Source organism: Lactuca saligna, chromosome 5 (assembly GCF_052625555.1).
Source record: "Lactuca saligna cultivar CGN05327 chromosome 5, ASM5262555v1, whole genome shotgun sequence".
Taxonomy (NCBI): domain Eukaryota; kingdom Viridiplantae; phylum Streptophyta; class Magnoliopsida; order Asterales; family Asteraceae; genus Lactuca; species Lactuca saligna.
In genome coordinates this window covers 305,582,543-305,609,359 of record NC_136421.1, presented here as the reverse complement: position 1 = coordinate 305,609,359, position 26,817 = coordinate 305,582,543, and the positions used below count along the sequence as shown (strand labels likewise).

The window sequence follows — 26,817 nt, the reverse complement described above, 5'->3', positions numbered from 1 at the left end:
TAAAAGAATATTGTTTAAATCTTGAAAAATCTTTATAGCATGATGATAGCTTAAATATTGAAGGTTTAAATTTATTTCATGAGCTAAAACTTTTACAAGACATTGTACATTTAGAAGATGATATAATTATTACTATACTTAATTACATTAAAAAGTTTGGTTCTTTCCAAATGCATATCTTGCCTATACGATTATGTTAACTATTCATGTAACCGTTGTCTCTGCAGAAAGAAGTTTTTCTAAATTAAAACTGTTAATTTTTTTTTTAAATCTACAATGTCACAAGAAAGATTAAATGGATTAGCTATTTTGTCTGAAAAACAGTTAATAAAATTTTCATTAAAGAATTTGCATCTAAAAATGCTTAAAAAATTAACTTTATGTCATAAAATATATTCACAACAAACATATACAATAAAAATAATAAAAATAATAACCCGTCATTTGTAAATTTTTTATTTATTATTGTCGGTCTCAAACCCGGATAAAGGATCAGGGTTTATAACATTAAATATACTAAATGTCAAAAGACCCTAAATTTTTTATTCGATTAGAGCCCTAAACTGATTGAGTCGGCCCTGGTGCATGTGAGGCTAGCTACCTTTTGTACTGATCTGATGTGATATTCATATTATCCTAGTTACTTAGTGTCCATATATATAAAGCATTACATTATGTATATGTTGATATATTGTTGATATTTTAGTGATATTTTGCAATGATATGTTTCTTTTTCAGATGTGATGTTTATCTATTCTTTTAGGGAGGATGGAATCTTTCCCTTTCAATCCTCTCAACCCATTACCACATGAGTTTTTTTCTATTCTCTCACTTTCATCTTTCCCAACCCACAACACATAGAAATCATATATTTCCCAACCCACTTGCCACATCATTTAATTAAATTAAAAAATATAAAATAAAATAAAATATAGCATTTTTTATTTAAAAAAAAATCTTTGCTAATTTAAAACAAAAAAAAAATCTAAAATAATATTAAAAATAACATTAATTAAAAAACCACACTACAAATAGAAAAAATACATGATAATTAAAAAAACACTTCAAAAAGACAAAATAATTAAAATCCTAAAACGATAATTAAAATTAACTAGTCATTGGTTTCCACGCTGTTTATCTCAAAATGCATCGAACCGTCGTTGGTTTCCACGTTGTTTATCTCCAATTTGAACATTAAAACGCTCTAGAACCCGATCTCAAAATGCATCGAACCGTCGTTGGTTTCCACGCTGTTTATCTTGAGAACAATCAACATATGCCCTAATCAAAGCAAACTCTTCGCGTTCCACCCATTTCTTTGACTTCTGGCGGTTTGTAAAGGTGCATTTTTTCTCGACAAAAGGTTGCAACTCCTCGTTAGTTTCTTCTTTGTTTCTTTCGAGAATCGATCGTCACTAGAACTCTTAGATTCTACATTCTGAGAATCACGGAACTGGAAATGCTTGGGTTGGGAAGATTGGAATTGAGTTTCTGAAACCCTTTGAGAAAACTGATTACATAGATTATAACTCAGATTTTCCTCTGAAATCGTAAATGTGTTGTAAGATTGTTGCATCGGGTAATATTGTTGTGGATAGTTTTGGTTTTGATGGTAGTTTTGGTTTTGTTGGTAATTTTGCTATTGTTGATAGTTTGGATTTCGGTTTTGAAAGGTTGGAGAAGAAAATAGAATATTTTGACTTGAACCGCCTTGCGTGGATTTGCGTCTTTGGTTAGAACCGATTTGTTTACCTTTGCCTCAGGAATTCATTGAAGGTAATTGGAGGAATTGAACCAGTTTGTATAATATTTCCAAACAAATCACACTACAAATAAGTAAATTTTGTATTCATCATAAACTTATAAAAAGAAAGCAAAAATAAATAAATAAATACTCATGGGTTGGTGAATATTGTTTAAAAGCTAGTTAGATGCAATAAATCAAATTAAAGTTGGTAGGAATCTTGCATGCAATGAATAGTCAAAGAAAATGTTGAATAATCAAGGAATAGTTAAAGCATTTAATTCACAGATCGGTGAACCCGATAGAAGCAAACAATTCATCCAAACCGCTAAATCATATGAACAAATCGTCATCTGGGAACGATACCGAGGGTACCGTCCTAACCCATTTCCAAACTTTGAAATGACCCTGTGAGCCTTTATGATGATTTAAAATGTTTTGGGGGTTTAAATTGTTCAACGAATGTGACAATTTCTTGAACTTAACCAATATTGAACCTTGGTGATACTCATTAAGCTTTCCAAGTCTAACCTATGCATTTGGACATGTATTCAGATCGGGAGGTTTAATAAAGACAAAAAATGAATTTAGCTTTTGGATAGTTAGAACATAATTTTTTAGAATTAAATTTATGTAAGTTGTTGCTTTATTTTTTTGTATGATTAATTTGTTCCACTTACATATGACTTGTCATTCAAATATTTTCATATAATTATTCGCAAAAGATTTCTTAACTAATGCTCTTTTTATAAAAATATATATCAAGTGATGTCGTTTTATCAACAAAAGATTTCTTAAATTTATGTAGGTTGTTTATTTTACCTTCTTCTATGATGAATTTGTTTGACATTTACATAATTTTTATATTTTACCTTTCAAGCCTTTATCCATAAAAGATTTCTTAATCAATGCTTTTCTTATAAAAATATTTTGTAAATTAAATTTTGAAGGATTAATTCACATAGTCTATATGAGGATGCATCGTCATAGACTTCCCAATGAACCCTACTTCTACCTTCTTCCTAGAAAAAAATCAGAATCGAGTCCTCCCATGCGCCTATTACACTTGCTTTGATTGTACTTCAACCTCCTATTCTATAACTTCATTTTGTTTTCTGAATATCCATTTTTATTACTTAACAAACGTATCTGGAACGGCATCCGATAAGTCATTTCTAATTCTATCATTATTATTTTTGCTACCATCTTCTTCAAGAGAAAGTTCATAAAATGTTCTACCCACCTCTTAATTTTGCATGATTTTGTATCCATCCTGATACTTTGAAGACTCGCATGACAAAAGGAATACCATCCATAAAAATCGTAATGATTTCCCAAGGAAGTTCAAGCACAATGTCTTAATGCATAACTAGATGGGTGAGATTGGTGTCTATAAAGATTAAAATCTTTGGTTGGAGATTAGCCCTTGATTGTCTTCCGACTCGATCTAATTTATCTAGGAAGGGTATTGATGTTCCTAATAGGCTAATATTATGTGTTCCCTTTGCGACAATGGTATTGAATCGGCTTCACATATTTTTTTTTCTCTTGTCACATAGCCTCGAATCTGATATCTCGGGTGTTAAGGTGGTGGGATATCCCGATCCCGATTCTTATGTCCTATGCAGAATGGTTGTCCTGGTTTGATGCTTTACGGATATGAAAGAAGGCTAAGGAGGTCCTAGAAGGTGTTTTTTTGGTGACTTGGTGGTATATTTGGCGTTTTCGGAATGATTTGTTGTTTGGCAGACATAGTCAAAAGAAATCTACTTTGTTGATCTCATTGTTTCTCAATTTTTTTTTTGTGTGGGTGGGTGTGTGTGTGTGTGTGTGGGGGGGGGGGGGGGGGGGGGGGGGGGGGGGAATAGACGTAGGACCTTGATTAATTGGGGGTTGGATGTTTGCAAAACCCTATAGTTGATATTTTGTAATTGTTCTCTTTTTCTAGTTTTTTGCTAGTTTTATTGAAGTTTTTTCTGTTCCCAAAAAAAAAAAAAAAAAGAGCAAACACACACAATCATTACGAATCTACTTTGGCATAAGTTTTTTAGATACAATTGTTATCTTGGTATCCAACATAATTATCTTTTCCATCTTCAAACTTGGCACCATTAGCATGCCGTGATTGAAGTTTCTGACCATGATCATACCTAGACAAAGACGCAAAAACCTTGTAGTTTCCTAACCATATGGAACAACAATTCCGAGTAAGAGTAACAATTATGTCCATTTTCAAGAACCTACAGACCCAATTGGAAGATATATTATTTATTCAAATGTTGTCTTAATTCTTAGTAATTAGCAAGATGGCGTCTTGCTGATTGTTTGTAGTTATAAGAGTAAATTAAAAGTCTGATCCCTACGATTTACCCAAAATTGTAAATTGCAAACTTTTTAACAAAGTTAGATCGCATTTTTTTATAACTTTGTTTTAGATGTTTTTTTTAATAAACATAGTTGCTTTAATATATTTACTTTTATTCTATAAAGAAAACACTTTTCCCAAAAGAAATTTATGATGTTGCCAAAACCTTTTACGAATTTTTTATAGCTTTGTTTTCTAATGTTTTTATATAATTCGATACTTCTTTACACGTTTCAGTTAACAAACCACGGGTACACCTTTTTATGTAATTAAACTTATTAATACTACTTTAAATAGTCTTTTTTGTTGTACATGCACAATGTTTCCGCTTCATTACGTGGAATGGAACTCCTAATACATAATACTTGACAACCATGTTTCTTAAAATAAACTCTTGCATTTTGACAGCTTTACCCTCGTGGCCTCGTGTCAAACCACTAATTAAATCAATTAGCATTAAATTTACAAATTATAGCAAAAAAGTCACTCTCAATCACAACCTTTTTTTTTATCCAATACACTCAAATGGTTCTCAGGAAAAAAAAAATCCTAATTTGACCTCGCCTCATTACCCAAATAACAACGTACTTACATTTTTATCCATAGTTTTAACACTGGTAAGCTTTTTTAAGTTTCAAGTAGGTTGCTATTTTCTGCAATTTGATGAAATAACACATACAAGACAACCTTGTTCCTGTTGATAATCAAATTGTCAAAAATAAAAATAAAACCCTCCCCTAACTGTTACTATTTCATCATCATCATCATGTGGAAAAAAGTGAAATTGTAAACAACAAGTTACAGCAACAAAGATCTCATGTAATGTAACACAACATTGATCTGCATGCATTTACACACTAAAACGACCGACTAGCAGTATTTACAAAATTCCCCCACCTCAGGCTTAGGCTTTGCTTTGGTTTGGTTTGGCCAACAACAATGACAACTATACCCCTACTACTATTACTACTGCTACTACTAAAGGGGCATTAGTTAATACAATGGGTTCCAAAAATATGAGAGAAATAAACAAAATCTTTTAACATAGGAAACGAGAGATGGGAAGAAACTATGTACACACATACCTCTATATCTTTCTCCATCCCTCTCCATGGCGTGCCTCTCATCAAAGACTGAGACTGAGAGATCCTATATACAAAATTCCACAATTACCCCTGCCAACATTACTCTGGTTAACCCCCTCTACTTTCAAATTTGAATCGAAAACAATATTGCAGCCTGTTTTCATCTTCCTACTAACCGCCTGATGGAATGCAACTATGAACGTCATCTGCAACCAAGATTAAGAATCACCACTCACATAATGAGATAGATATGTTATACAAAATTTGAATCACCATTTTACCCTTACAATCTAACAAATAATATTCATCAATTTCAACGTGAGAGGAAAAAAGTAGAAAAACAAATAGGTAAAAAGTTGGCATCAGAATATAGATTAAACCAGGTTTTTTGGTTTAATCTGTTATGTCATGCTGTATAGATTAAATCAAAAAGGAACAGCCATATATAGCTAGCTGTCTAGACTTTAGACTAAGCTCAGTGAGTCAAAAAGAAAAAGAAACAACCCCTTAATCTGGTAAGCTATATCATATATATATATATATATATATATATATATATATATATATATATATATATATATGTGTGTGTGTGTGTGTATTTCTTAAGTAACACAACCTAACACAAAGTAGAAAATAAGGGTTTCTTACATATAAACATCCTTGTTACAAGAACACACACACACAGAGAAAGACAGCAAACACCTAGTCTGTATGCATTTGTTACAAGGGACAGGACTGGAAAAGCTCTTCAGGTCTATTTTCCATGAGAGAATAAGAAGGGCATTCATGTCATTTGCACAGACAAGAGAGAGAGTTTCCCAACTTGTTCTACCTTCTTGGTTGAGCGTGACAAAAAATTGCAATTTCTGTCTCATTAGTCCAACATGTGTCTATGCAATATTGCAATGTAGTTGCAGGAAAAAAAAAAAAAAAAAAAGTGAGGTGAGGTGAAACAAACCTGTACATTGATATTACATGTGAACAGCAGCCGGCTCAATCTGAATGGCCTGATCTAAAATTAGTGGGCCAGGGCAGGTGATTAGCTTTAGCTATGTAGACGGCTGCTGTCTGATGAAGATGGTTGTTTAAGGTTAACTGTATGTTCTGCACTTGCACTGGTTGTTGTTTCGGTTTCAGGTGTTTGAAATTCAACCTTCCTATTTGGATCCCCAGAATCATCACAAGGTGTCTGAGAGCTGGGTTTGGTTAAAGGCAAAGGCAAAGGCAGAGTTGCTCCTCTAGCTTGCAGCTTGCTTGCAGTTGAATCAGAAGGATTTGCTTTTCGATTCTGCAGTACAATCTTTTGCGCAGCTGTTAGTTGACTTTGACTCCCCATTCCCAGCTTCACCTTTTGCTGTGGTTGAGGTTGACCAGGTAATCTCTTCTGATTCAATCCAGATGGTCCACTTTGCACCATCTCCCCTTTCTCTGCAACAAACCCATTATCGCCAGCTGTTCCTCTTCCACCTCCACCTCCTACTCCTGCTCCTTTCACAACTTTAGCCGCCAGCTGTGGCCTGCCGCCAGGTGGTTGGAACTGCTGTGGCGGACGCCGCTGCGGCTTCACCGTATTGCCAGTCTGAGGGTTACGCACAAGCCCAGCGGATGCTGGTTTTTGCAGCTGTTGAGTCACCGGTGAGGATTGCGCGCTGCTACTTTGACTTTGAGGGGAGGAAACTGGAAGCTGTGGTTGTCCATGTGGCGTCACAGGATTGGAGGCAGCAAAATGCTGTTGTCGCAAGCGTTGTTGCTGGAGTTGTCTCTCTTTCATCAACCGCATTCCAAAAGCTGGATTTTGTGGTGGTCCTTGAAGATGATGTGGATGTGGATGAGAATTGGTAGTTGGCATGTGGGGGTATGGCTGGACAGGTGGTTGAGGGAAAGAAGCAATTCCAGTTGGATACGCGGGAATTCCCTGAGTGGTCCCACCTTGTGCATCTGGTACCATAATTTGCCTCTGATGATCAGGAATCTGTTTAATAAAACATCACAAAGTTTGAAAAAAAAAAAAAAAGTCAAGTAACAAATCAAAATGCTAGAATCCAGTCTCACCCGTATCATATGGGAGTTTGGTTGACCAATGGATTGGGGGTTGGAGTTATTAAGGCCTTGAAGCTGGGGTGGTCTTGTCATCATCATCCCTCTGTTCATGACACCTGGCAACATACCACGAACAGCTCGATCGGAATGAGGCAAAGGTTGCATGTTCCTTGCAGACAACATTTGATTGTATTGTTGCAGTCGATGCTGGTCATCCATTCCTGGTCTAGGGATCCCGTATCTTCCTTCCCTAACACCAACAGAGGGACTGATTGGACCAGATGGAGTGGAGGATAAATGACTGCTGAACACCAAATTAGAAGAGGCTACTGAGGTAGCTGCTGGGCTTGGGCTTGGGCTTGGGCTTGGGCTTGGGGTTGACCCAGGAACCATTGATGCACCCGTATGAGGAGCTTGATAATTAACAGGAAGAAAATCCGGGGTGGATGAAATCGGTTCACACAGATCAAGTGGCCTACATGAGATATATATATATATATATATATATATATATATATATATATATATATAATTAAAAGAGGTTTGTATCAGATTATGATCATTTACAAAAGCAGGGCATACTAATAATACTGATACTGATCCAAACAAACAAACATTAAACTTACGTGAGGACAGGTCCACCATTCAGGTTATTTGGGATGACTTGAGAAAGAGCAAGTGCATGAGAGCCATGAGGTTGCTGGAGTTGTTTTGGATCCTGATTATCCTTCTTTGCCAGAAAACAAGAATCAGAAAAAAGTAGATGATTTTCAAAACCCTCAACAACTAAAAAAAAAAAGTCACCTGTGACTTTTTATAATGTAGTTTTCTTGAAATCACAATAATCTTTTCAAAATGTGATTTGAGTGTGTCTTCTTCCATGGGTCCCTGCAACCGTTGAAACAATTGTCTTGCACTTCCCTGTGTCAGATACACATATACCAGCAACCATCAACCTCAATGACAATCATAAAATCCAATAAAAATAAAATATAAAAATAAAAATATTGCCTCTGGAATGCCTGGCAAAGTGGAAGGATAAGGTTGTGATGAGCCTGAATCCTCAGCACTATCAGCACCATCACCCGAGTTCCTATCCATTAATATTCTATGACGCTCTTTGCATTCTTTGGAGTTACGAGAAATGCACTTCAACATAAAAACAATTTTAATAAATATTTTAACTATATGTAAACAAAAATACAAAAGAAATATATATACATCCAGAAAGTAGTCACCTTAAATTGCAAAGTGCTGTTGATGGCATCACTTATGAGTTCCCAGTTGGCACCCATATCATGAACCAGCACAACAAGGGCCTGAGGTGATAAACAGTTAGTTGTTTATATGGTTCAAATATATAATTCATAGTTGCAAACAGATTTTACTTTTTTTTTTTTGTAAAAAAGAAAAAAATTGAGAGTAATGTAACCTGATCTTCAAATAATGACCATGGACTTCCTGACCCTTGCTGCTGCCCTACAGGGGTCTGCAAAGAGAGAAAGATTAGAGCACAAGAAAAAGCATCATAACAACTTTTTCAAGATTTATGACCTGATAATACCTTAAGCGATTTAGCTTTCCTACCACGATCACGCACAAGTAATTTCATGAACTTATTGGGGTTGGACATATTACTCATCTGAGAACCCACTGAAGAACAAACAAAAAATAATCAAATTAATACGATGCGAATTAAGATGAAGAAAGATACCAAATCATTATTCAAAATGAACCAAAAAATTCAAAGAGAAAGAGGTATACCACTGTTTCCATTTGAATCAAATTGACGTGCATCCAACCTCCTCTTTGAGTGCTCCTTCTGCAATTCAATGGACATTCAAGAAGATTATAGATCTCAGATACTGAATAAGAGTAAGAGATTCCAAACTTAAAAGAAAACAATAGAAATCACCTGTTCATTATTCTGAAAATTAGAATCAAGCTGCCATCGGTGGTCAAATGTGGAACCCTGCAATTGCCATAATATATAAAATTAGAAGTCAAGAGTGAATAGTGTCATCTCATTGAAATATTTTGAGGATTTAGGTTTTTTGCCTTCTTTTTCTTTTTGGGTCTGTTTGATACTTCTGTCATGTCAAAGTGCAGCTGCTTTTCATAGTCTCCAACTGATTCTGCTTCCATATTATTCGGTATTTGATACCCACCATGTAAAGAACTTTGTTCATCCTGAAAGGAATTGGTATCACCACTTGAAGCATCCGTTCTATTTGGTGCCTGATTGTTATTGTTATTATTATTATTATAACCCGAAGCTCCAGTAAACCTCGGCCTGGAAGCAGTGCGTACACGTTTTGTGGGAATTGAGACATTAATACTGGTGGCAGGTCTTTTCCCACTTATCACAGAAGGTTGGGTCCCAATATTTCTGTCAAGGGATTGTGGAAATGACAAATCTGCCCCCGTCTCATATGGTCTTCCGACATATGACTTAAAGGGTTGGCTCTGTTTCCTTTTCTTCTGAGTGGGTTTTGACATCCTGCTACCTTCAAATGCCCCTGGCAGATAATATGTACTTGTTTCTCCTTCATCCTCTTCAAGTGTATTATCTTGAGATTTAAATAAAGGCTATATGGTTAGAGTTTTACTCGATTGATTTGCTAAATAAAGAGGTATGTATGTAACTTGCATCGAAATTTTATAATACCTGCAACATCATCATACCCATTGACATCCACTTCCTCTTGCATGCTACTGCCAGTTCTCTACAGAAGAGCAACATACATCATTAGACAATGTTTAATAGAGTGTTTGACTATTAGTCAAATAACTAAAATGCCCTTCGATAATAACAAAGCGGATTTCATTTGACCAAAAATCAAGGGGCGCATGACTATACATTTGGGCGACAGTTTACTAAAAAATGGAAGATTGTAAATAATACAAGGACATGTCAGTCACTATGTTTTTACCTCAGATTGTAGCAAATGAGATTCAATAGTTTTTCTATAGGCCTCAACTGCACCAGGTGGTACTATATAAAATAGGTTCTCCTGCGTACAAAAACACTTAATTATATTAATATTTAATAGAAGAGAAAGGAAAAACAGGCAAAGCAGAAAAACATTGTTTCCCTAGGAAATAGAATCCTTCACTAGAGAACATTCGACTTTGTTTCTACCAATGTAGTTATTGGTTGTGTAGCAATGGCATATTAGCTAAAAAAGTTAGATGCAAAAAATAGCAATGTTCTTTCATTGATTTGTTGATTATAGCATCCTACTTTTCAAATAATGCACAATTATATGAAAGTATGTTGTTATTTCTTGCATAAGCGTGGTGTAATATACTAATATGTGTTAGCTGTGAAGGTATGTATGTGCATACTTCTGTCAAATTATCCTCCCATGAAACGTCTGTGATGCCAAGATCAGATATCCTATCAGGAGTTACAGGCGCTTGAGCTGAGTTGTACTGAGCATTGGAGCTATTATACTCCAAGAATCTCATCCCATACTGATCAAGTCCAGCCATAGAATCTTTTTTAGCACCCTCTAACTCCAATCCATGGCATTTCACCTGTCAAAATGTAACATTAATAAGACAAAGCTGAGAAACTTTGGGACTACTATCAATCACACAGACAGTTTGTAGTGGTTGCTAAAGTATGAGAGTACTTGATTTTTCTAAAAAAAGTATCATTTGAGAGCTTATTAATTCACCTGCAGTGTGTGCCAGAACTCCATGACAGCTTCTGCCAAAGTATGAGCAACTTTTTTTTGCATCCGTGAAGAATTTTGCTGTTGGAATCTAACACGTGAAGTATAAGCAGCTCTCTGAGAAATTTGAGCAGCTGCAGTTACCTTCCAAAGGCGTTCCTATATAAAAAACAAACCAGAAACTATATATTGTAAAAATGAAGGGTTAGAAAATGAAAATGCATATTAGTTAAATAATATAATCCATTTCTGTAAAGGAGGAAGATACATCATAAGGTCAACAATAGAGATCAATAACAAAATTATACCTGTGCAAAATCATTAGCAAGCCATGACATTTCTTCAAGGACAAAATGCCAATGTGATGTATGATTACTCTCTGATTTAAATATTCCAGCTGTTAATCCAGCTATCCTCTTACGTTTTTCCTGTTTACAAATAATCTCAAATAAGGAGACTCGTATATTATACAGATCAAAGGCCATAACTTCATAAAACAAAGAGAACAAGAAGATCAGACCTCTATAATCCGTGCCTCTTCTAAAATCGAGTCTTCATGTTCCTTTGTTGCCAATTTCAAATTGTTTTGAGAACACACGTTTTGCTCTGCATCATCAATTGAACACCTAAGGGACAATGTAGACTCTTGAAGCGAGGTGCAATCTGTACCTAGAGGATTTCTTTCTATTTCTGAAGTAGTGCAGCCATCTAAATCAATACCTGTAGAGCAAACAGACTTCTTCAACTCATGTTGCAAGGCAGATTCAGATTCAGATTCCTTCAAACCTTCTTCCTCTTCCTTAAGTCTAGGATCAATCTCACTGTTATCATTGTTGATGCTCGGTATCTTATCATCCTTCACTGTATTTACACCACTACCCTCCATGCATGGTGCCTCCTTTGATGCTATAGTAAGTTCCATAGTCCCATTAGAAGTAACATTTTGTATACTACTTGGCACTTCATTCTTACTATTACCATCTAAACTTCGATCGGTTTGGCAGCATGATGATTTGGAGTCAAAACCCTTTGTTTGACCCAATAAAGACAGGTCATCAACTGTGTGTGCATCCACATCTGGAGGGTGCTCAGAACCTGACAATTTCTCCTGCTCTATATGCCCTACAGATCCAGGCTCTACAGGGGACATGGAAAGTGGAATTTCTTGAGTATCAGATATTTGGGTCTGTGTACCATTTGATTTTATGTCTAAACAACTGTTGGAACCTAAATTCTTGAGGGTCAAACCAACATTAGGACTTTTAGGGTTGGAAGAATTGGAATTTGACAAATGCTTGTGCTCCTGATTGTCTACATTATGCACCAATCCCTTCGTATCCCTTGAAGCATGGCGATTTGGTCTAGACCTAATCCTACGCTTATATGATTTTTTAGGAAGTTCAAGTGCAACAGATTCTCCAGATTCTTTGGTGAGTATTCTTTCAACTTCACGAAACTTATTGTTTCCATCAAATAACATAAGATTATCAGCACTATTGGGTTCAACAACTGAAAGAGCCCCTAATCTGCCACTGCTTTCAACAGAATCTCCATGAGGTGAAGCGGTTATTGCAAAACTGCCTTTTACTTCACTATGGGATCATGAAAGAAAAGAGTAAGTTTATTAATCATGATGATGATATTACAGAAAATGAGTAAAATAACCATTGCCTCATTAAATGATAGACATAAACCTTGTCACAAATTGCTCAGGATGTTGATCTGTAAGCGAGGTGGACTGCAGGCTAACTGATGCTGCAGTTCCAACTTTCAAGTCTAATGGATCACCACCCTGCAAATAGAAAACAAATTCTCACATGCTTAAAGATAAAATGCTTCAAACGTACAATAGAATCTACCAATGTATGAAAAAGTTACCCTACCTTCTGTAAAAACTCTAACTCTCTTCTATATTTTTCAGCTGCGCTGAATGTCTCCCTGCAGTATATTTATAAACTGTGAGCTTGATTGAAAGAAAGAAAAAGGAAATCAAAGAAAACACCTTCAAACACAAAGAACAGTGGTTCTACCTAAGCTCTGCTTGTGTTTTCTCGAGATCTGATGACTGGTGAGGAGATGGTGCAGAAGAGATTTCAACTCCACCATCAATAACTCCTCCCATGGAATCAACCCCAGCATTGACTAAAAGCAGAGATCCTGAAGCACATCCATGCATTCCCACTATAATAACCTAGAAGCGTTTCTCTCCCATTGATTTCAAGAACTAAATAGAAATACAGGGAGAGAAAGAGAGAAGAGATTGACCATACAGATATTACATGTTCACACACAAAAAAAAAGAAGGAAAATGCTAATGATATATTACTCGAGTCTTGGAAGACCTAAGCAGATGAAGGCTAATCACTAATGTATTGTGGAATATGTTTGTATTAACAAATCATGCGTTCCTAACGAAAGTGAGAGGTAAAGGAGCCAAAATAGGAAGTTATATCTCATCTGGTGATTGATTTCACATGAGGAAAGAAAGATAAATGACCTCACATGCAGTATCTACGGGCCCAACATTTCAAGCATTGAATGATGTTGATGAACAAAGCAAACAAACAAGGAAAATTTCTAAAATGTTGTGTCATTATTAGTATAACCATAACATAAATCGTTTTGCTAACCCAAAAAAGAATATTTATTGATTAGTCACATCCAATCAAGAAGTTCCACTTAACTAGTCATATTAACCCACGACCTAAATAAACTCAAATGAACACAATTTATATGTGTGATCTGCAAACCCCAACCAATGCAACCCCATTGTTCACTACACTCCATGACCATGTGCAATAGCTATCTATTATAAACATTCATAATCTCATTTGAGAGGCTTTAATGACAAATAGCATTATAAAACACACCGTGCTCGAAATAAAAATGATAAAACAGAACAACCCTAGTTCAGTCACTTGGCATTTGATCAAGTTTAAGGCATGCATTCAATCAAATTGCACCAATATGGCACTGCAATTGCATAATCACAAACTCAGTGCCCTACAATAAACCCCAAAAGAAAATCCCATATAGTCCCGGGTCTAGGGTTTACACAGCACATAACATTACGTCCAATTCTAGGGTTTCTGCGAGAAATACCTGAATTCCCAGGAGCTCTGCAACAATTTCAAGCTTACAAAACTTTTAACCCTCCTATTACGCTTTGCCTTCGATATAAGTTGCGCCAATTTTTAAAAATCAAAGGAATTTGTTGCCCTAGAAATACAGGACACGATAACATATGATTGAACTCGCCCTTTTTTGAAATTGGAAACCCTAATCACTCACAAGATAATACATGCCTAATATACATGCGTTTCTTCGGTATGTAGATTTGTGTATACAAATGTTTAAAATGTTTGCTCTGGTTCTTCTTCGAGCTCGATCTTCTCTCTCTTAAGCTTTCTCTCTCTAAGATTTGTAAAAACTACTTCGTCCTCTCTGTGAATAGTGGGCTGGACCTCTGCAAATGCAAACGATTTGGGCCGGGTTATTTTCATTGTTTTTCATCTTTCAATGTTGATTGATTCGGTTCGTGATTCTTTGACTTTTGCGGAATTGCTTTTCAAGATGGTTACTCAATCTCCTTTTCCTAATCTTCCAGATTCATATTCACTTTTTTCGGTGTGTTTTATTTTGGAAACTAAATATAAACTTATATTTTTTAATTGTAGATGAGTGTTGTAAAAAGCAATTACTTTTTAAATGTGTAAAATTAGATTAAAATTAAAAAAGTTTATAAGTTATTTAAAGTAATTTTTAAATTATGAGTTTTTATTTAAAATAAAAGTTATAACACCAAAAAAATTATTTTTTTCAAGTTTTCCGTAAAAACTAATAGCTAACAGCTTTTAAAAATCTCAAAAAATCTATGTCTGAAAAAGTAATAAGAATAATAACTATAGCTCACATTATAACTCTCTATTACATGAAACTCATAAAAAAACCTTATATAGAGATGATCACTTCCAAAAAAATAAATATTAAAAAAATACTATAGCTTATACTTTATAATACATTCAAAAAATGTTTGATGTAGTATCATGATGATTATAAATAAATTGTTATTTTTTGATGTGCTATCATTAATTTCACATGGGATTTCATTTCATTAATCACAGCAATAAATAATGTTACAAGGGTGATTATATTTCAACTACGTCATATTAAGAGAATAATAGCCTCATAATATACTAATAACAAATACAAATATTTAAACTATACGAACATCTCTCTCCGTTTGGAATGTTTGATTGATCTCAAATGTTCAATTTAGATTGGAAATCAAGAAAAACAAGAGATTGAAGACCCTTGGTGAAGATATCTGCATATTGAGAGGACGAAGGCACATGGAGAACATGAACCTGATCAATAACAACTTTGTCTCAGACAAAGTGAAGATCAATCTTTATGTGTTTAGTGCGTTGATGTTGAACCGGATTCGCATACATATAAACTAGGGGTGACAACTCTCGACCCAACCCGTAACCCGATACGAAAATAAGCGGGTTAGGGTTGAGATTTCCGACCCGCCAACCCATTTATTTAATGGGTTAGGTTGGGTTATCTGTTTGGGTTCGCTAGTCAACCCGCCAACCCGCCTAGTATATTTAACTATCTATTTATTTTAATTTTTAACAATCTAAGATCATATTATACTATTAGTTTCTATTTATCATATCCTTAAATTTTAATTTGGTATTCGTTCGTAATTTCGTATATCATCAGCTATATGTTTGGGAAATGTGGCATTGTGTTGTGGGCTACTCTTGGGCTTGTGTCTCATGATCCCGTCATCCATCTTTGACCTTGTCTCCTTGAGTGTTGATTGTCGAGTCCTTGTGCAGCCAGCCATTACGTATTTGCATGCTCTAATAAAAAAAAAATGTTCCTTACCCGCTCCCGTCTCCACATTCACGAACGATTGAACGAAGGATAAAGATTTAGGAGTTAAGGATTGATCTTCGAAGGAAGCAACGTCACGAACTCACGATTTAATCACTCATCAGGCCGATCCTCACCCACTCCTCATCTGCTCATCGTTGTTCGCACTCACTCTTGTCGGCTTTGACGTTTTCGACCTACCTTCCTTTCTCTTTACGGTAAGTAACAATCTACATTGTACATTATGTTTGAACAATTGCACTTTTCATGAATATTTTGATTTTTAGAGTTTTATTTAGATGTTTATGACTTTATGTTTAATGTTTATTTTGGATGTTTATGAATTTATGTTTAATGTTTATGACTCTTAGACTTCATTTTATTTGGATTTTTCAATTTCATCGTAAAATGTGTTGCCTGTTAAATGAGTTATACGGGTTAGGTTCGACCCACTGACACGTGAACCCGCCAACCCATGTATTTATACGGGTTATATGGGTTGGGTTGGGTTGATGTTTCCAACCCGCCAACCCATATATTATATGGGTTGGGTTGAGTTTCTGAATTTCAATCCACCAACCTGTGACCCGCCAACCCGAACCCAACCCAATTATCAGGCCTAATATAAACAGCATTGACGTTATCACAATAGACCCCATGTATTTAGCTTTAGCATTGGAATGGGACACAATACATTGCCATTTAGATAACCAATATATGATATTTTTTTCCCAAGAACACACTATTAGGATGTTAAGCGTCTAGTAGTTGGACATCCAGCCCAATCAGCATCAGAGTACACAATAAGACCTCGGTAGGAGACATAAATACCTATAACCCATATTCAACAAAGCCATGAACATAACGAAGAATGCACTTGAGAGCCAAAAAATAGGGCTCCTGTAGGTCATGCATAAACAAACATATTTGATGTGCCACACAGGCAATGTCTGGTTTGGTGAAGTGAGGTATTGGAGAGCCCCTACAAGGCTTCTATATAAAGTGGGATTAGCAAAAGGAGTTCCAGATGGGTCAAGTTTCGCAGATGTATCCGCCGGTGTCCAAGATGGTTTACAATTCATCATGTTTGCACGTTCAAGAATATTTAATGCATACTTTTGTTAAGATAAAAACATACCCGTGTTATCTCGAGTAACCTTAATACCCAATAAAGAGTTAAGGCCCCTAAAATTAGTCATAGAAAACCCAGTACTTAAGGTAGCAATGATCTAGTATAGAAGGCATATAGAGGAGGTTGTCAAACAACATAAAGTAAGTGACATGTCCTATGATGCCCATGTTGGTAAATGAATAATGAAGAATCACATCAACTGTTCGTGAACCTAATCCTGCAAACAAACTAAGCAAAGCCCTGAAACCATGCGTGTGGGGCTTGTTTAAGGTTGTATAGAGATCTTTGCAACAAACAAACATGATTTGGGTATTATAAGTCCAACATAGATCTCAGGATCTAAAATACATATACAATTTAGATCTAAAAAACAAAGTTTAAATCTTTCATCCAACATAGAACTCAGGATATAAAATACATATACAGTTTAGATCTGAAAAAGTTTAAATCTTTCATCTAACATATATCGCAAGACAAGCAGATAATATGCACACATAGCACGTAATTTATATAAAATATTCCATATCTATGTGTAAGATGAAAGTAACTATGTACTCACCTGATATGGCGGTGATTCCAACTTGGCCAGCGCTTCGCTTTGACGAAACTGGGAGGTTTGCTTGAAAACCAGGCTCTGCGGAGGCAGGGTTCCAAATTAAAAAACTTTTTTCTCAAAGCCTTCGGGCGCTCTGGGGCTTTCTTCTAGTGTTAGGGAGGTTTCCTAGGCTTGGGGGTGTTTGGGAGGTTTAGAGAGAGAGAGAGAGAGAGTATAGAGAGAACGAATAAGTTTAAAGTGTGAATAATAAGGGTTGCCTCGCACCTCCTTTTATATGTTGAAGCCTCGGTACGTAGGGCGTTCTCATGGAAGAGCGCAACGCGTTAGGTAAGGAAGATAATATATCAAACCTAACACTTAAATCATTATCACAAAATCGTTGGGAAAGTAGGGTACAAAGTATAAAAGCAATTAGATTTCAAGCACCACAATTAAGAAAAGCACTTTTACAATTATCCAAAAATTGTGGAGATCCAAAAATTAAAAGTGGAACTAAATGTATAGCTACGTATGAACTTAAAAACTATGAATTTTTATTAGGAATGATTATTTGGTACGATATTTTGTTTGCTATTAAAACTGATAGTAAAAGCTTGCAATCAAGTGATATGTGTATCAATGATGTTATAGATCAACTAAATGGACTTTTGTATTTCTTTGAAGAATATAGAGAAAACGGATTTGAAAAGGCTTTAGACTATACAAGAGAATTAGCTTTAGAAATGAACGTAAAACCTAAATTTCCTGAAAACGTATCATTCAAAGAAACAGACGATATGAGGAAAATGTTGCTAATGAAACTATTAAAACTTATCTTCAATTATTTAAAAATGATTACATTTTATATATAGTATTTAAAGTGATTACTTGACTTAAAAATAGATTTGAGCAATTTAACGAGTTCAAAAATATTTTTGGTATTCTATTTAGTATAGAAAAATTAAAATCACTTGATGAAAATACTTTAAAAGAATATTGTTTAAATCTTGAAAAATCTTTATAGCATGATGATAGCTTAGATATTGAAGGTTTAAATTTATTTCATGAGCTAAAACTTTTACAAGACATTGTACATTTAGAAGATGATATAATTATTACTATACTTAATTACATTAAAAAGTTTGGTTCTTTCCAAATGCATATCTTGCCTATACGATTATGTTAACTATTCATGTAATCGTTGTCTCTGCAGAAAGAAGTTTTTCTAAATTAAAACTGTTATTTTTTTTTTTAAATCTACAATGTCACAAGAAATATTAAATGGATTAGCTATTTTGTCTGAAAAACATTTAATAAAATTTTCATTAAAGAATTTACATCTAAAAATGCTAGAAAAACTAACTTTATGTCATAAAATATATTCACAACAAACATATACGATAAAAATAATAAAAATAATAAAAAATAATAACCCATCATTTGTAAATTTTTTATTTATTATTGTCGGTCTCAAAGTCCGGATAAAAGATGAGTGTTTATAACATTAAATATACTAAATGTCAAAAGACTCTAAATTTTTGGTTCGATTAGAGCCCCAAACTGATTGAGTCGGCCCTAGTGCATGTGAGGCTAGCTACCTTTTGTACTGATCTGATGTGATATTCATATTATCCTAGTTACTTAGTGTCCATATATATAAAGCATTACATTATGTATATGTTGATATATATTGTTGATATTTTAGTGATATTTTGTAATGATATGTTTCTTTTTCAATGTGATGTTTATCTATTCTTTTAGGGAGGAGGGAGTCTTTCCCTTTCAACTCACTCAACCCACTACCACATCAGTTTTTTTCTATTCTCCCACTTTCATCTTTCCCAACCCACAACAAATAGAAATCATATATTTTCCAACACACTTGCCACATCATTTAATTAAATTAAAAAATATAAAATAAAATAAAATATAGCATTTTTTTATTTAAAAATAAATCTTTGCTAATTTAAAACAAAAAAAAAATCTAAAATAATATTAAAAATAACATTAATTAAAAAACCACACTACAGATAGAAAAAATACACGATAATTAGAAAAACACTTCAAGAAGACAAAATAATTTAAATCCGAAAACGATAATTAAAATTAACTAGTTATTTAGAGTTGGAATGTAGACATGTTCAATGTGATCGGTAAGATCAGATCGAAGATGATGGTGGGTTTCATCATTGCGCATTTCATGTATGATTTATGGGTGCCACATTGTTCATCGTACCGTTATAGATGGAGTTGAAAGCATTACATTTCTTTTGCATGTCTTTCCATTTTGAATTTACTTGGTGTCGTGTCCGATCCGAACCTCCAATTTGAACATTAAAATGCTCTAGAACCCGATCTCAAAATGCATCGAACCGTCGTTGGTTTCCACGTTGTTTATCTTGAGAATAATCGACATATGCCCTAGCCAAAGCCAACTCTTCGCGTTCCACCCATTTCTTTGACTTCTGACGGTTTGTAAAGGTGCATTTTTTCTCAACAACAGGTTGCAACTCCTCGCTAGTTTCTGAAAAAGTTTAAATCTTTCATCCAACATATATCGCAAGACAAGCAGATAATATGCACACATAGCACGTAATTTATATAAAATATTTTATATCTATGTGTAAGATGAAAGTAACTATGTACTCACCTGATATGGCGGTGATTCCAACTTGGCCAGCGCTTCGCTTTGACGAAACTGGGAGGTTCGCTTGAAAACCAGGCTCTGCGGAGGCAGGGTTCCAAATTGAAAAACTTTTTTCTCAAAGCCTTCGGGCACTCCGGGGCTTTCTTCTAGTGTTAGGGAGGTTTCCTAGGCTTGGGGGTGTTTGGGAGGTTTAGAGAGAGAGAGAGAGAGAGTATAGAGAGAAAGAATAAGTTTAAAGTATGAATAATAAGGGTTGCCTCGCACATCCTTTTATATGTTGAAGCCTCGGTACGTAGGGCGTTCTCATGGAAGAGCGCAACGCGTTCCTCGGTACGCAGGGCGTACCCTCGTACTCAGCGCGTAAGAGCGAGTGGTATCCGAGGTTCGTACAATGCATGTCAACCATCAGATGGAACGAAGTGGAGGATCCAAAACCCAGTCTTTGTGAACGCGAGGCGTTCCTTCCTTCTACGTGGGGCGTTCCTTTCGGACAACCTTCGCAATTTACACCTCCAACCTCTAAAATTTGTAACTTTCGCATACGAGCTCCGCTTTAGATGTTCTTTATATCCACGCGTAGGTGGAGATGTACTCTACAACTTTTGTTCAGACTTTGTCAACTAATTTTGAGTTTATTTTTAAAGTTATATTTTTAATAGGCCGGGACAGGAAAAGTCTGTTAAAAATTCATAACTTTACCAATAGTTAGAAAGGGGTAAAATGGTCTTTTAACCTTACCAATAGTTAGAAAGGGGTTAGTATGAGTTTATTAGAATTGTGGTCTGATTAGAAATAATCATCACATGTGTTAGGCGGAGGCTAGATCGGTGATTTGCGTGCGAGGTGTATAAGCTAGCTTCCTTCGAGGTGAGTCTTCTCACTACACTTTACCTAGAGTGGTAATTATGTGTAACCAGAGGATCTTATGTGCTTGCTTTAGTTATGCATTTTCCGTGTGATATATGTGATGTATGTTATATTATGTGATACTTAAACCGGACCGGAGGGTCCAACAAACTATGAGACCAGAGGGTTCTCAACCATACCTAACCAGGGGGTCCAACGAGCCATGGGATTGGAGGGTCCCAACCAGACCGAACCGGAAGGTCCAACGAGATGTGAGACTAGAGGGTCCCACTAAGACACATTGACCGGAGGGTCTTACAGAGCTATAGCCTCGAGTGGCTAGTTATTTGTGCATGGTTTTTTGGGGAACTCACTAAGCTTCGTGCTTACCGTGTTATGTGTTATGTGTTTCAGGTACCTCCGAGGATCACGGCACCGACTTGATTGCACACACACATGAGTTGGAGATTATATTTATTGTGGATCATGAATTTGTGAAAAACTATTTTGAAATATGTTTTGTCATTGATACTTGTTGTGTGTGGTGTTTTTGGAAACTTACTAAACTTGGTGATTATAGTTGTGGATTAAATGTTTTCAGGTACTTTAGATTGTGTGAATGCAAATGTGTGATTGTACACATACATCGACAATTTATGATTTGATATTCCACGATGTTTATCTTTATTACTCTGATTGTTGGATTACGGTTTTATGAACAATGGTTTCATCTTGATTATCAGTTATTGAAAATTAGTTTTTTCTATCTTAATCATAAAAAAAAATCTTATTTTGAAAATCAAGACATTACATCGTGCTAGCTGATTCGTTAGTAGAGACTTGTTTGTGAGATATGGATTTCTAGCTTCAAATGAGTTTTCCTAACTATATGGGTATGACATTATATTTCATTTGTGTGGTAGGATGCATATGTATTGTTATTGTATGGAAGTGTGATTAGGGTTTGTTTGACGGTTACACTTGAGTAGTCTTCTTTATGATAGTTATAAAGTCATATCATGAGAACGTATGCTTGTATATGGGTTGATGGGAAATCGGTATTGAGTTGAGAGCCTACAGTCTGATAGGATTATAGTGGAACAACATTAGACTGTGAGCCTATAAGTCTGATGAGATGATGACGAAACACCAAAACGGTATTGAGTTATAAGGCTATAGGTACGATGAGATGACAATGATAACCTATAGACTCTTGTGGTGATGTTGAAATAATATTGGATTGCGAGCCTACAGACCCGAAAGGATAGGGCCGTCACGATGAGATCATACGCATGCAATTTGTATGCAAAGTATATGTGATGAAATATGTGATGTATTGAGGAACTCATTAAACTTTGTGGTTACTTGTTGTTTTGTAAAATGTTTTGCAAATTGTTTAGGTGAGAAGAGAAAGGGCACTTCGTGATTATGATCACATCTTTGATATGATTATGTTTTTTAGACTTTTGTTATAGTCTATGTTATGTTTTTATGATTTTTGAATCAAATAGATATTTATGTTTCTTTTTAAAAGCATGGTTATTGGTTGTTTAAATTATACTTATTTTTTTTTTTATTAAGAAATTTGGGACGCTTACACTTTTGTATCCAATCACAACAATTAATACACGTTTCCTTATAAATTCGCAATTAACCCCATGACGTTTGCCACATGCATGTAGAAAATAGTATGAATATGCTATTTGCCGTTTCCAAAAAAAGAAGATAGAAAAGTAGACGAGGGCACTAATGGTGAGGTGTGGTGGTATCAACGTGGTGGGAACCAATTTCTAGTCGGGTGGGATTAAAGGACTCGTCGAGAAATAAAGACGGTGGAAATGAGTAGTCAAAAACTTAAAGAGAGTGTGAGACCCTTTTCAAATGTAATAGTAAAAACTGTAAAATATTAAAAATGGTTGATATTATAAAATGATAAACAATAATACATAACATAACATGTTTTTTATTTCACTTAATACATAACATAACATGTTTTTTATTTCACTTATCTTTTAATTAAATTCGGTAGGTGATTAACTCGTTATATTGAGATAGATTTCAATCGAATAACTATTATTGAATCTTATGTGACGCGTACTGTGACATTCAATATAACATAGTTTTTTTCATTTAGGTGTAACATAGTCCTAATGAAAATAGATAAAAAAGTTCAGTGGCCGAAAGCAAATCATGTGTCATTTGTTTTCATTTTATAGCATTAACCTTATTAAAAACAGTCAAACTTTTATTTAACGGCTAAATAGTCTAGTCATTTTAAAATTAGAAACCAAAATCTCAATGAAACTTTTACAAAAAATATTTTTTTTAAGAATAGAAAAAACTATTTTTTATAGACAAAGAAGGTGAATACCACAAAGATTTTTTTTTGCAGTTTAAATGATAATTTTAACTAAAAATTCAAAAGACAAAAATATATTAATATAATATTAAATAAATACAATATTCAAAATTATTTTCAAAACTTTATAGACAATGGATGCAGTGGGTTCCTACATAAAGCAGCCGACTGTGAAATTGCCGGTAGCCTGCTTGTCCTTCTTTCTCTCCGAAATCTTTAGATCTAGAAGCTTGATTTTCGATCATCATGAATCAGGTGGTGGTGGTGCCATATCCAGGAAGAGGCCACATAAACCCTCTCTTGAACTTCTGTCACTTGCTATCTTCTCGATTGAACCAACCTAATCGCACCACCGTCTTCACCATCGTCGTCACAGAGGAGTGGTTGGGCATTATCGATCCAGACCGGAAGCAAGCTAACAATAACATTCTGTTCGCTGCTATCCCTAACGTCCTCCCTTCAGAGCTCAATCGTGGCTCCAATATGATCACCTTCCTCACCGCTGTTAGAACCAAAATGCAACGTCCTTTTGAGGAGGTGATTGACCAGATGGAGCTTCCGGTTAAACTGATCATAGCCGACGCAACTATGCTCTGGCCGTTTGAAGTCGCGAACAGGAGGAATATTCCGGTTGCAGCATATTGGCCGATGTCCGCCTCCATGTTTTCCCTGATGCACCACATCGATCTTCTTGAATCCCACAATCACCTTTACGTCGATGAATCAGGTGCGATTTCTCACTTCCAGTTCCATCTGAATTGCTAGTTGTTTCTATGTCTGAACTCATCATTTCCAAGTTTAGATGCTTTAGCTAAACTTCATCGAAATTAACAGAGATACTCATGTGAGAAATCAAATTTGAATGTACAGAGAGAGGACACGAACACATTGATTACATTCCCGGAATACCTTCATTGACAATAGCAGATATGCCGATGGTATTTCACGCCAAATACGGCGAAATGTTCAAGGGTTTGGTCCCGAATCTTGCCGAGGTAACAAAAAAAGCAAATTACGTCTTATTATCCACCATTTACGAGTTAGAATCCAAAGTCATCGATGCCCTGCGTTCCAAATTACAAATACCCGTCTACACATGTGGATTAAACATACCTTACTCCCAAATCGAACCCAATCTCGAATCATATGACTATGGCCTCATAAACTGGTTAGACTCTAAGCCTCTAGGATCCGTCTTGTATGTTTCTTTTGGTAGTTATTTACCAGTGTCGAGTGCTGAAATGGGTGAAATCGCAGCCGGTTTAGCACAAAGCGGTGTTTATTTTTTGTGGGTTGCGAGAGGAGAAACGTCGTGTTTGAAAGAAATGTGTGGTGAAAAGGGGATGATGGTGGATTGGTGTGACCAATTAAGGGTTTTGTTACATCCTTCGATTGGAGGGTTTTGGAGTCATTGTGGGTGGAACTCGGTGAAAGAGAGTATGTTTTCAGGTGTGCCGATGTTGACTTTTCCTATATCGCTTGATCAACCACTTAATAGTAAAGCCATTGTTGAAAATTGGAAGATTGGGTGGAATATTAGGAAGGAAATCAGGGACATTGAGAGAGATAAGATAGCAGAAGTTGCGAGGAAGTTTATGGATTCGAAGAATGTCGAGAGTTTAGGGATGATGGAGCGAGTGAAGCAAGTTCAAGAAATTTGTCAAGAAAGTGGATCAAGTGAGGAAGATCTCAAGTCGTTTGTTAACGACATGGTAACGAATCAAAGTTCTCAATGTATTTGTTAACAACATTTATGCCAATATTTCTAAGGTTATTTATAATGACGAAGTATTCACTTTTTTTTTTGTATGAACAAGTGATCGAAAATGTGTATATTTCTTAAGTAGGGATAATGACTTAAAAAAAGTAATGAAGTTTCAAAAATGTACAAAAAATATCATTATTTTATTTTTAGTACTCAAAACACCATTAAAGTATATTTTTTATACACAAAATACCAATGAAGTACACATGTGTTCAAATAATACCTTGTGGGTAACCTACAATAGCCGGTAAAATGGTATTTTGTGTACAAAAAAAAAACAATGATCTTTTTTGTACATTTTTGAAACTTCGTTACCTTTTTAAGTCATTTTTCCTTCTTTGAATGTAATGGAAATTTACTACTTTTTATAAAGAACCCTCCACTTCACTTCGACCACTACTGTTGTTTATCGCCACCCTCCACCACCATGGCAAAACCCTTTTTCTTATTCTTCCTCCTAATCATCTGCCTACTTTCATCAACGCTGGAATCTCACCGGCCACCTCCGTTTCTCGGCAAATCCCCACGGCTTCTCAAAAGCCAAAAATTCTTGTTCAGCCGAAGTACACTTACGAGACACGATACTTTGATCAGACTCTTGATCATTTCAGTTTCAATGATCTTCCCAAGTTCGAACAACGTTATCTCATCAACTCCGATCACTGGGTGGGCCCAGGCCCTAGTCGTTTGGGCCCAATCTTCGTTTATTGCGGCAATGAAGGCGACATCGAATGGTTCGCTGCCAACACCGACTTCGTTTGGGAACTCGCCCCTCGTTTTGGTGCCATGGTCATCTTCCCCGAAGTAAAAGTCCTAATCACTCTACTCTACATTAATTTGTTCACTTGCAGACCTTTAATAATACAATTTTATCAAAAGCTGCGTGATTTGATATAACATCGATATTATGATGAATCGATGTCATATGGAAGCCAGAAAGAGGCATACAAAAATGCTTCTACTTTAGCCTATCTAACAGCCGAACAAGCATTTGCTGATTACGCTCTTCTCATCACCAATTTGAAGAAAAATTTATCAGCCGAAGCATCACTTGTAATCTTGTTCGGCTGATCATACGGTGGAAGTAAGATCTTTTCCAACAATTTTAACAAAAATTAAATAAGCACTTGATGATTACGCTCATCTCATCCCATTTACCTGAAGTACCTGGTTACCACAATGTTTTAGTTGAACACATTTATATTTTGTTGGTATTCTGTGTACAAATACTAACATTAATGGTATTTTTTGTACTAAAAAAACAACAATGGTATTTTTTGAACATTTGGAAACCGGATAACCTACAATAGCCGGTAAAATGGTATTTTGTGTACAAAAAAAAAAAACAATAATGGTCTTTTTTGTACACTTTTGAAACTTTGTTGCCTTTTTAAGTCATTATCCCTCTTAGGTATGGCAAAATGGCTGAAATTGTCTCTCTATAAGATAAAATTATAGAACTCCTAATAGTGAAATTATAGAAATGGTCCATATACAGTTTAAAATTATTGTAATATCCCCTGTTTAAGACAAAGGTATGGAATTGATTCATGCTTAACGGATAGGTGTTGAAATTATAGGATTAATAAATGAGTAAATGGATAATGACCTGATATGGTAAGATATTTTTTGAAATGTACACATTTATTGTTTATTTATTTATTTATTATTATTATTATTATTATAATTTTGTAAAATAAACCTTTATACTTTATTAATATGTATACATTAG

The 26,817-nt window shown here is 35.2% G+C and overlaps 2 protein-coding genes across 3 annotated transcripts; one reads left to right on the top strand and one right to left on the bottom strand.

The window, feature by feature from the left end:
- Positions 1 to 4,929: 4,929 nt before the first annotated feature.
- Positions 4,930 to 14,386, bottom strand: LOC145048476 (chromatin modification-related protein EAF1 B-like). 2 transcript variants are annotated; one of them, XM_078996975.1, is made up of 22 exons: positions 14,017 to 14,386; positions 12,945 to 13,138; positions 12,798 to 12,852; positions 12,609 to 12,706; positions 11,435 to 12,506; positions 11,223 to 11,342; positions 10,918 to 11,073; positions 10,583 to 10,774; positions 10,168 to 10,248; positions 9,903 to 9,960; positions 9,293 to 9,804; positions 9,150 to 9,206; positions 8,999 to 9,056; positions 8,799 to 8,887; positions 8,667 to 8,723; positions 8,473 to 8,553; positions 8,246 to 8,383; positions 8,039 to 8,155; positions 7,861 to 7,964; positions 7,247 to 7,709; positions 6,153 to 7,166; positions 4,930 to 5,400 (listed from the first exon to the last, which is right to left on the bottom strand). In XM_078996975.1, the coding sequence occupies exons 2-21, from the start codon at positions 13,088 to 13,090 to the stop codon at positions 6,240 to 6,242; spliced, it is 4,581 nt and encodes a 1,526-aa protein (XP_078853101.1). In that variant the 5' UTR covers positions 13,091 to 13,138; positions 14,017 to 14,386; the 3' UTR covers positions 4,930 to 5,400; positions 6,153 to 6,239. The 2 variants fall into 2 exon arrangements, with proteins under 2 accessions (XP_078853101.1, XP_078853102.1); XM_078996976.1 differs by having other exon boundaries at positions 7,861 to 7,961.
- A 9,084-nt stretch (positions 14,387 to 23,470) lies between these two features.
- Positions 23,471 to 25,129, top strand: LOC145048475 (UDP-glycosyltransferase 87A1-like). Its single transcript, XM_078996974.1, has 2 exons — positions 23,471 to 24,047; positions 24,191 to 25,129. The coding sequence occupies exons 1-2, from the start codon at positions 23,567 to 23,569 to the stop codon at positions 25,063 to 25,065; spliced, it is 1,356 nt and encodes a 451-aa protein (XP_078853100.1). The 5' UTR covers positions 23,471 to 23,566; the 3' UTR covers positions 25,066 to 25,129.
- Positions 25,130 to 26,817: the final 1,688 nt, after the last annotated feature.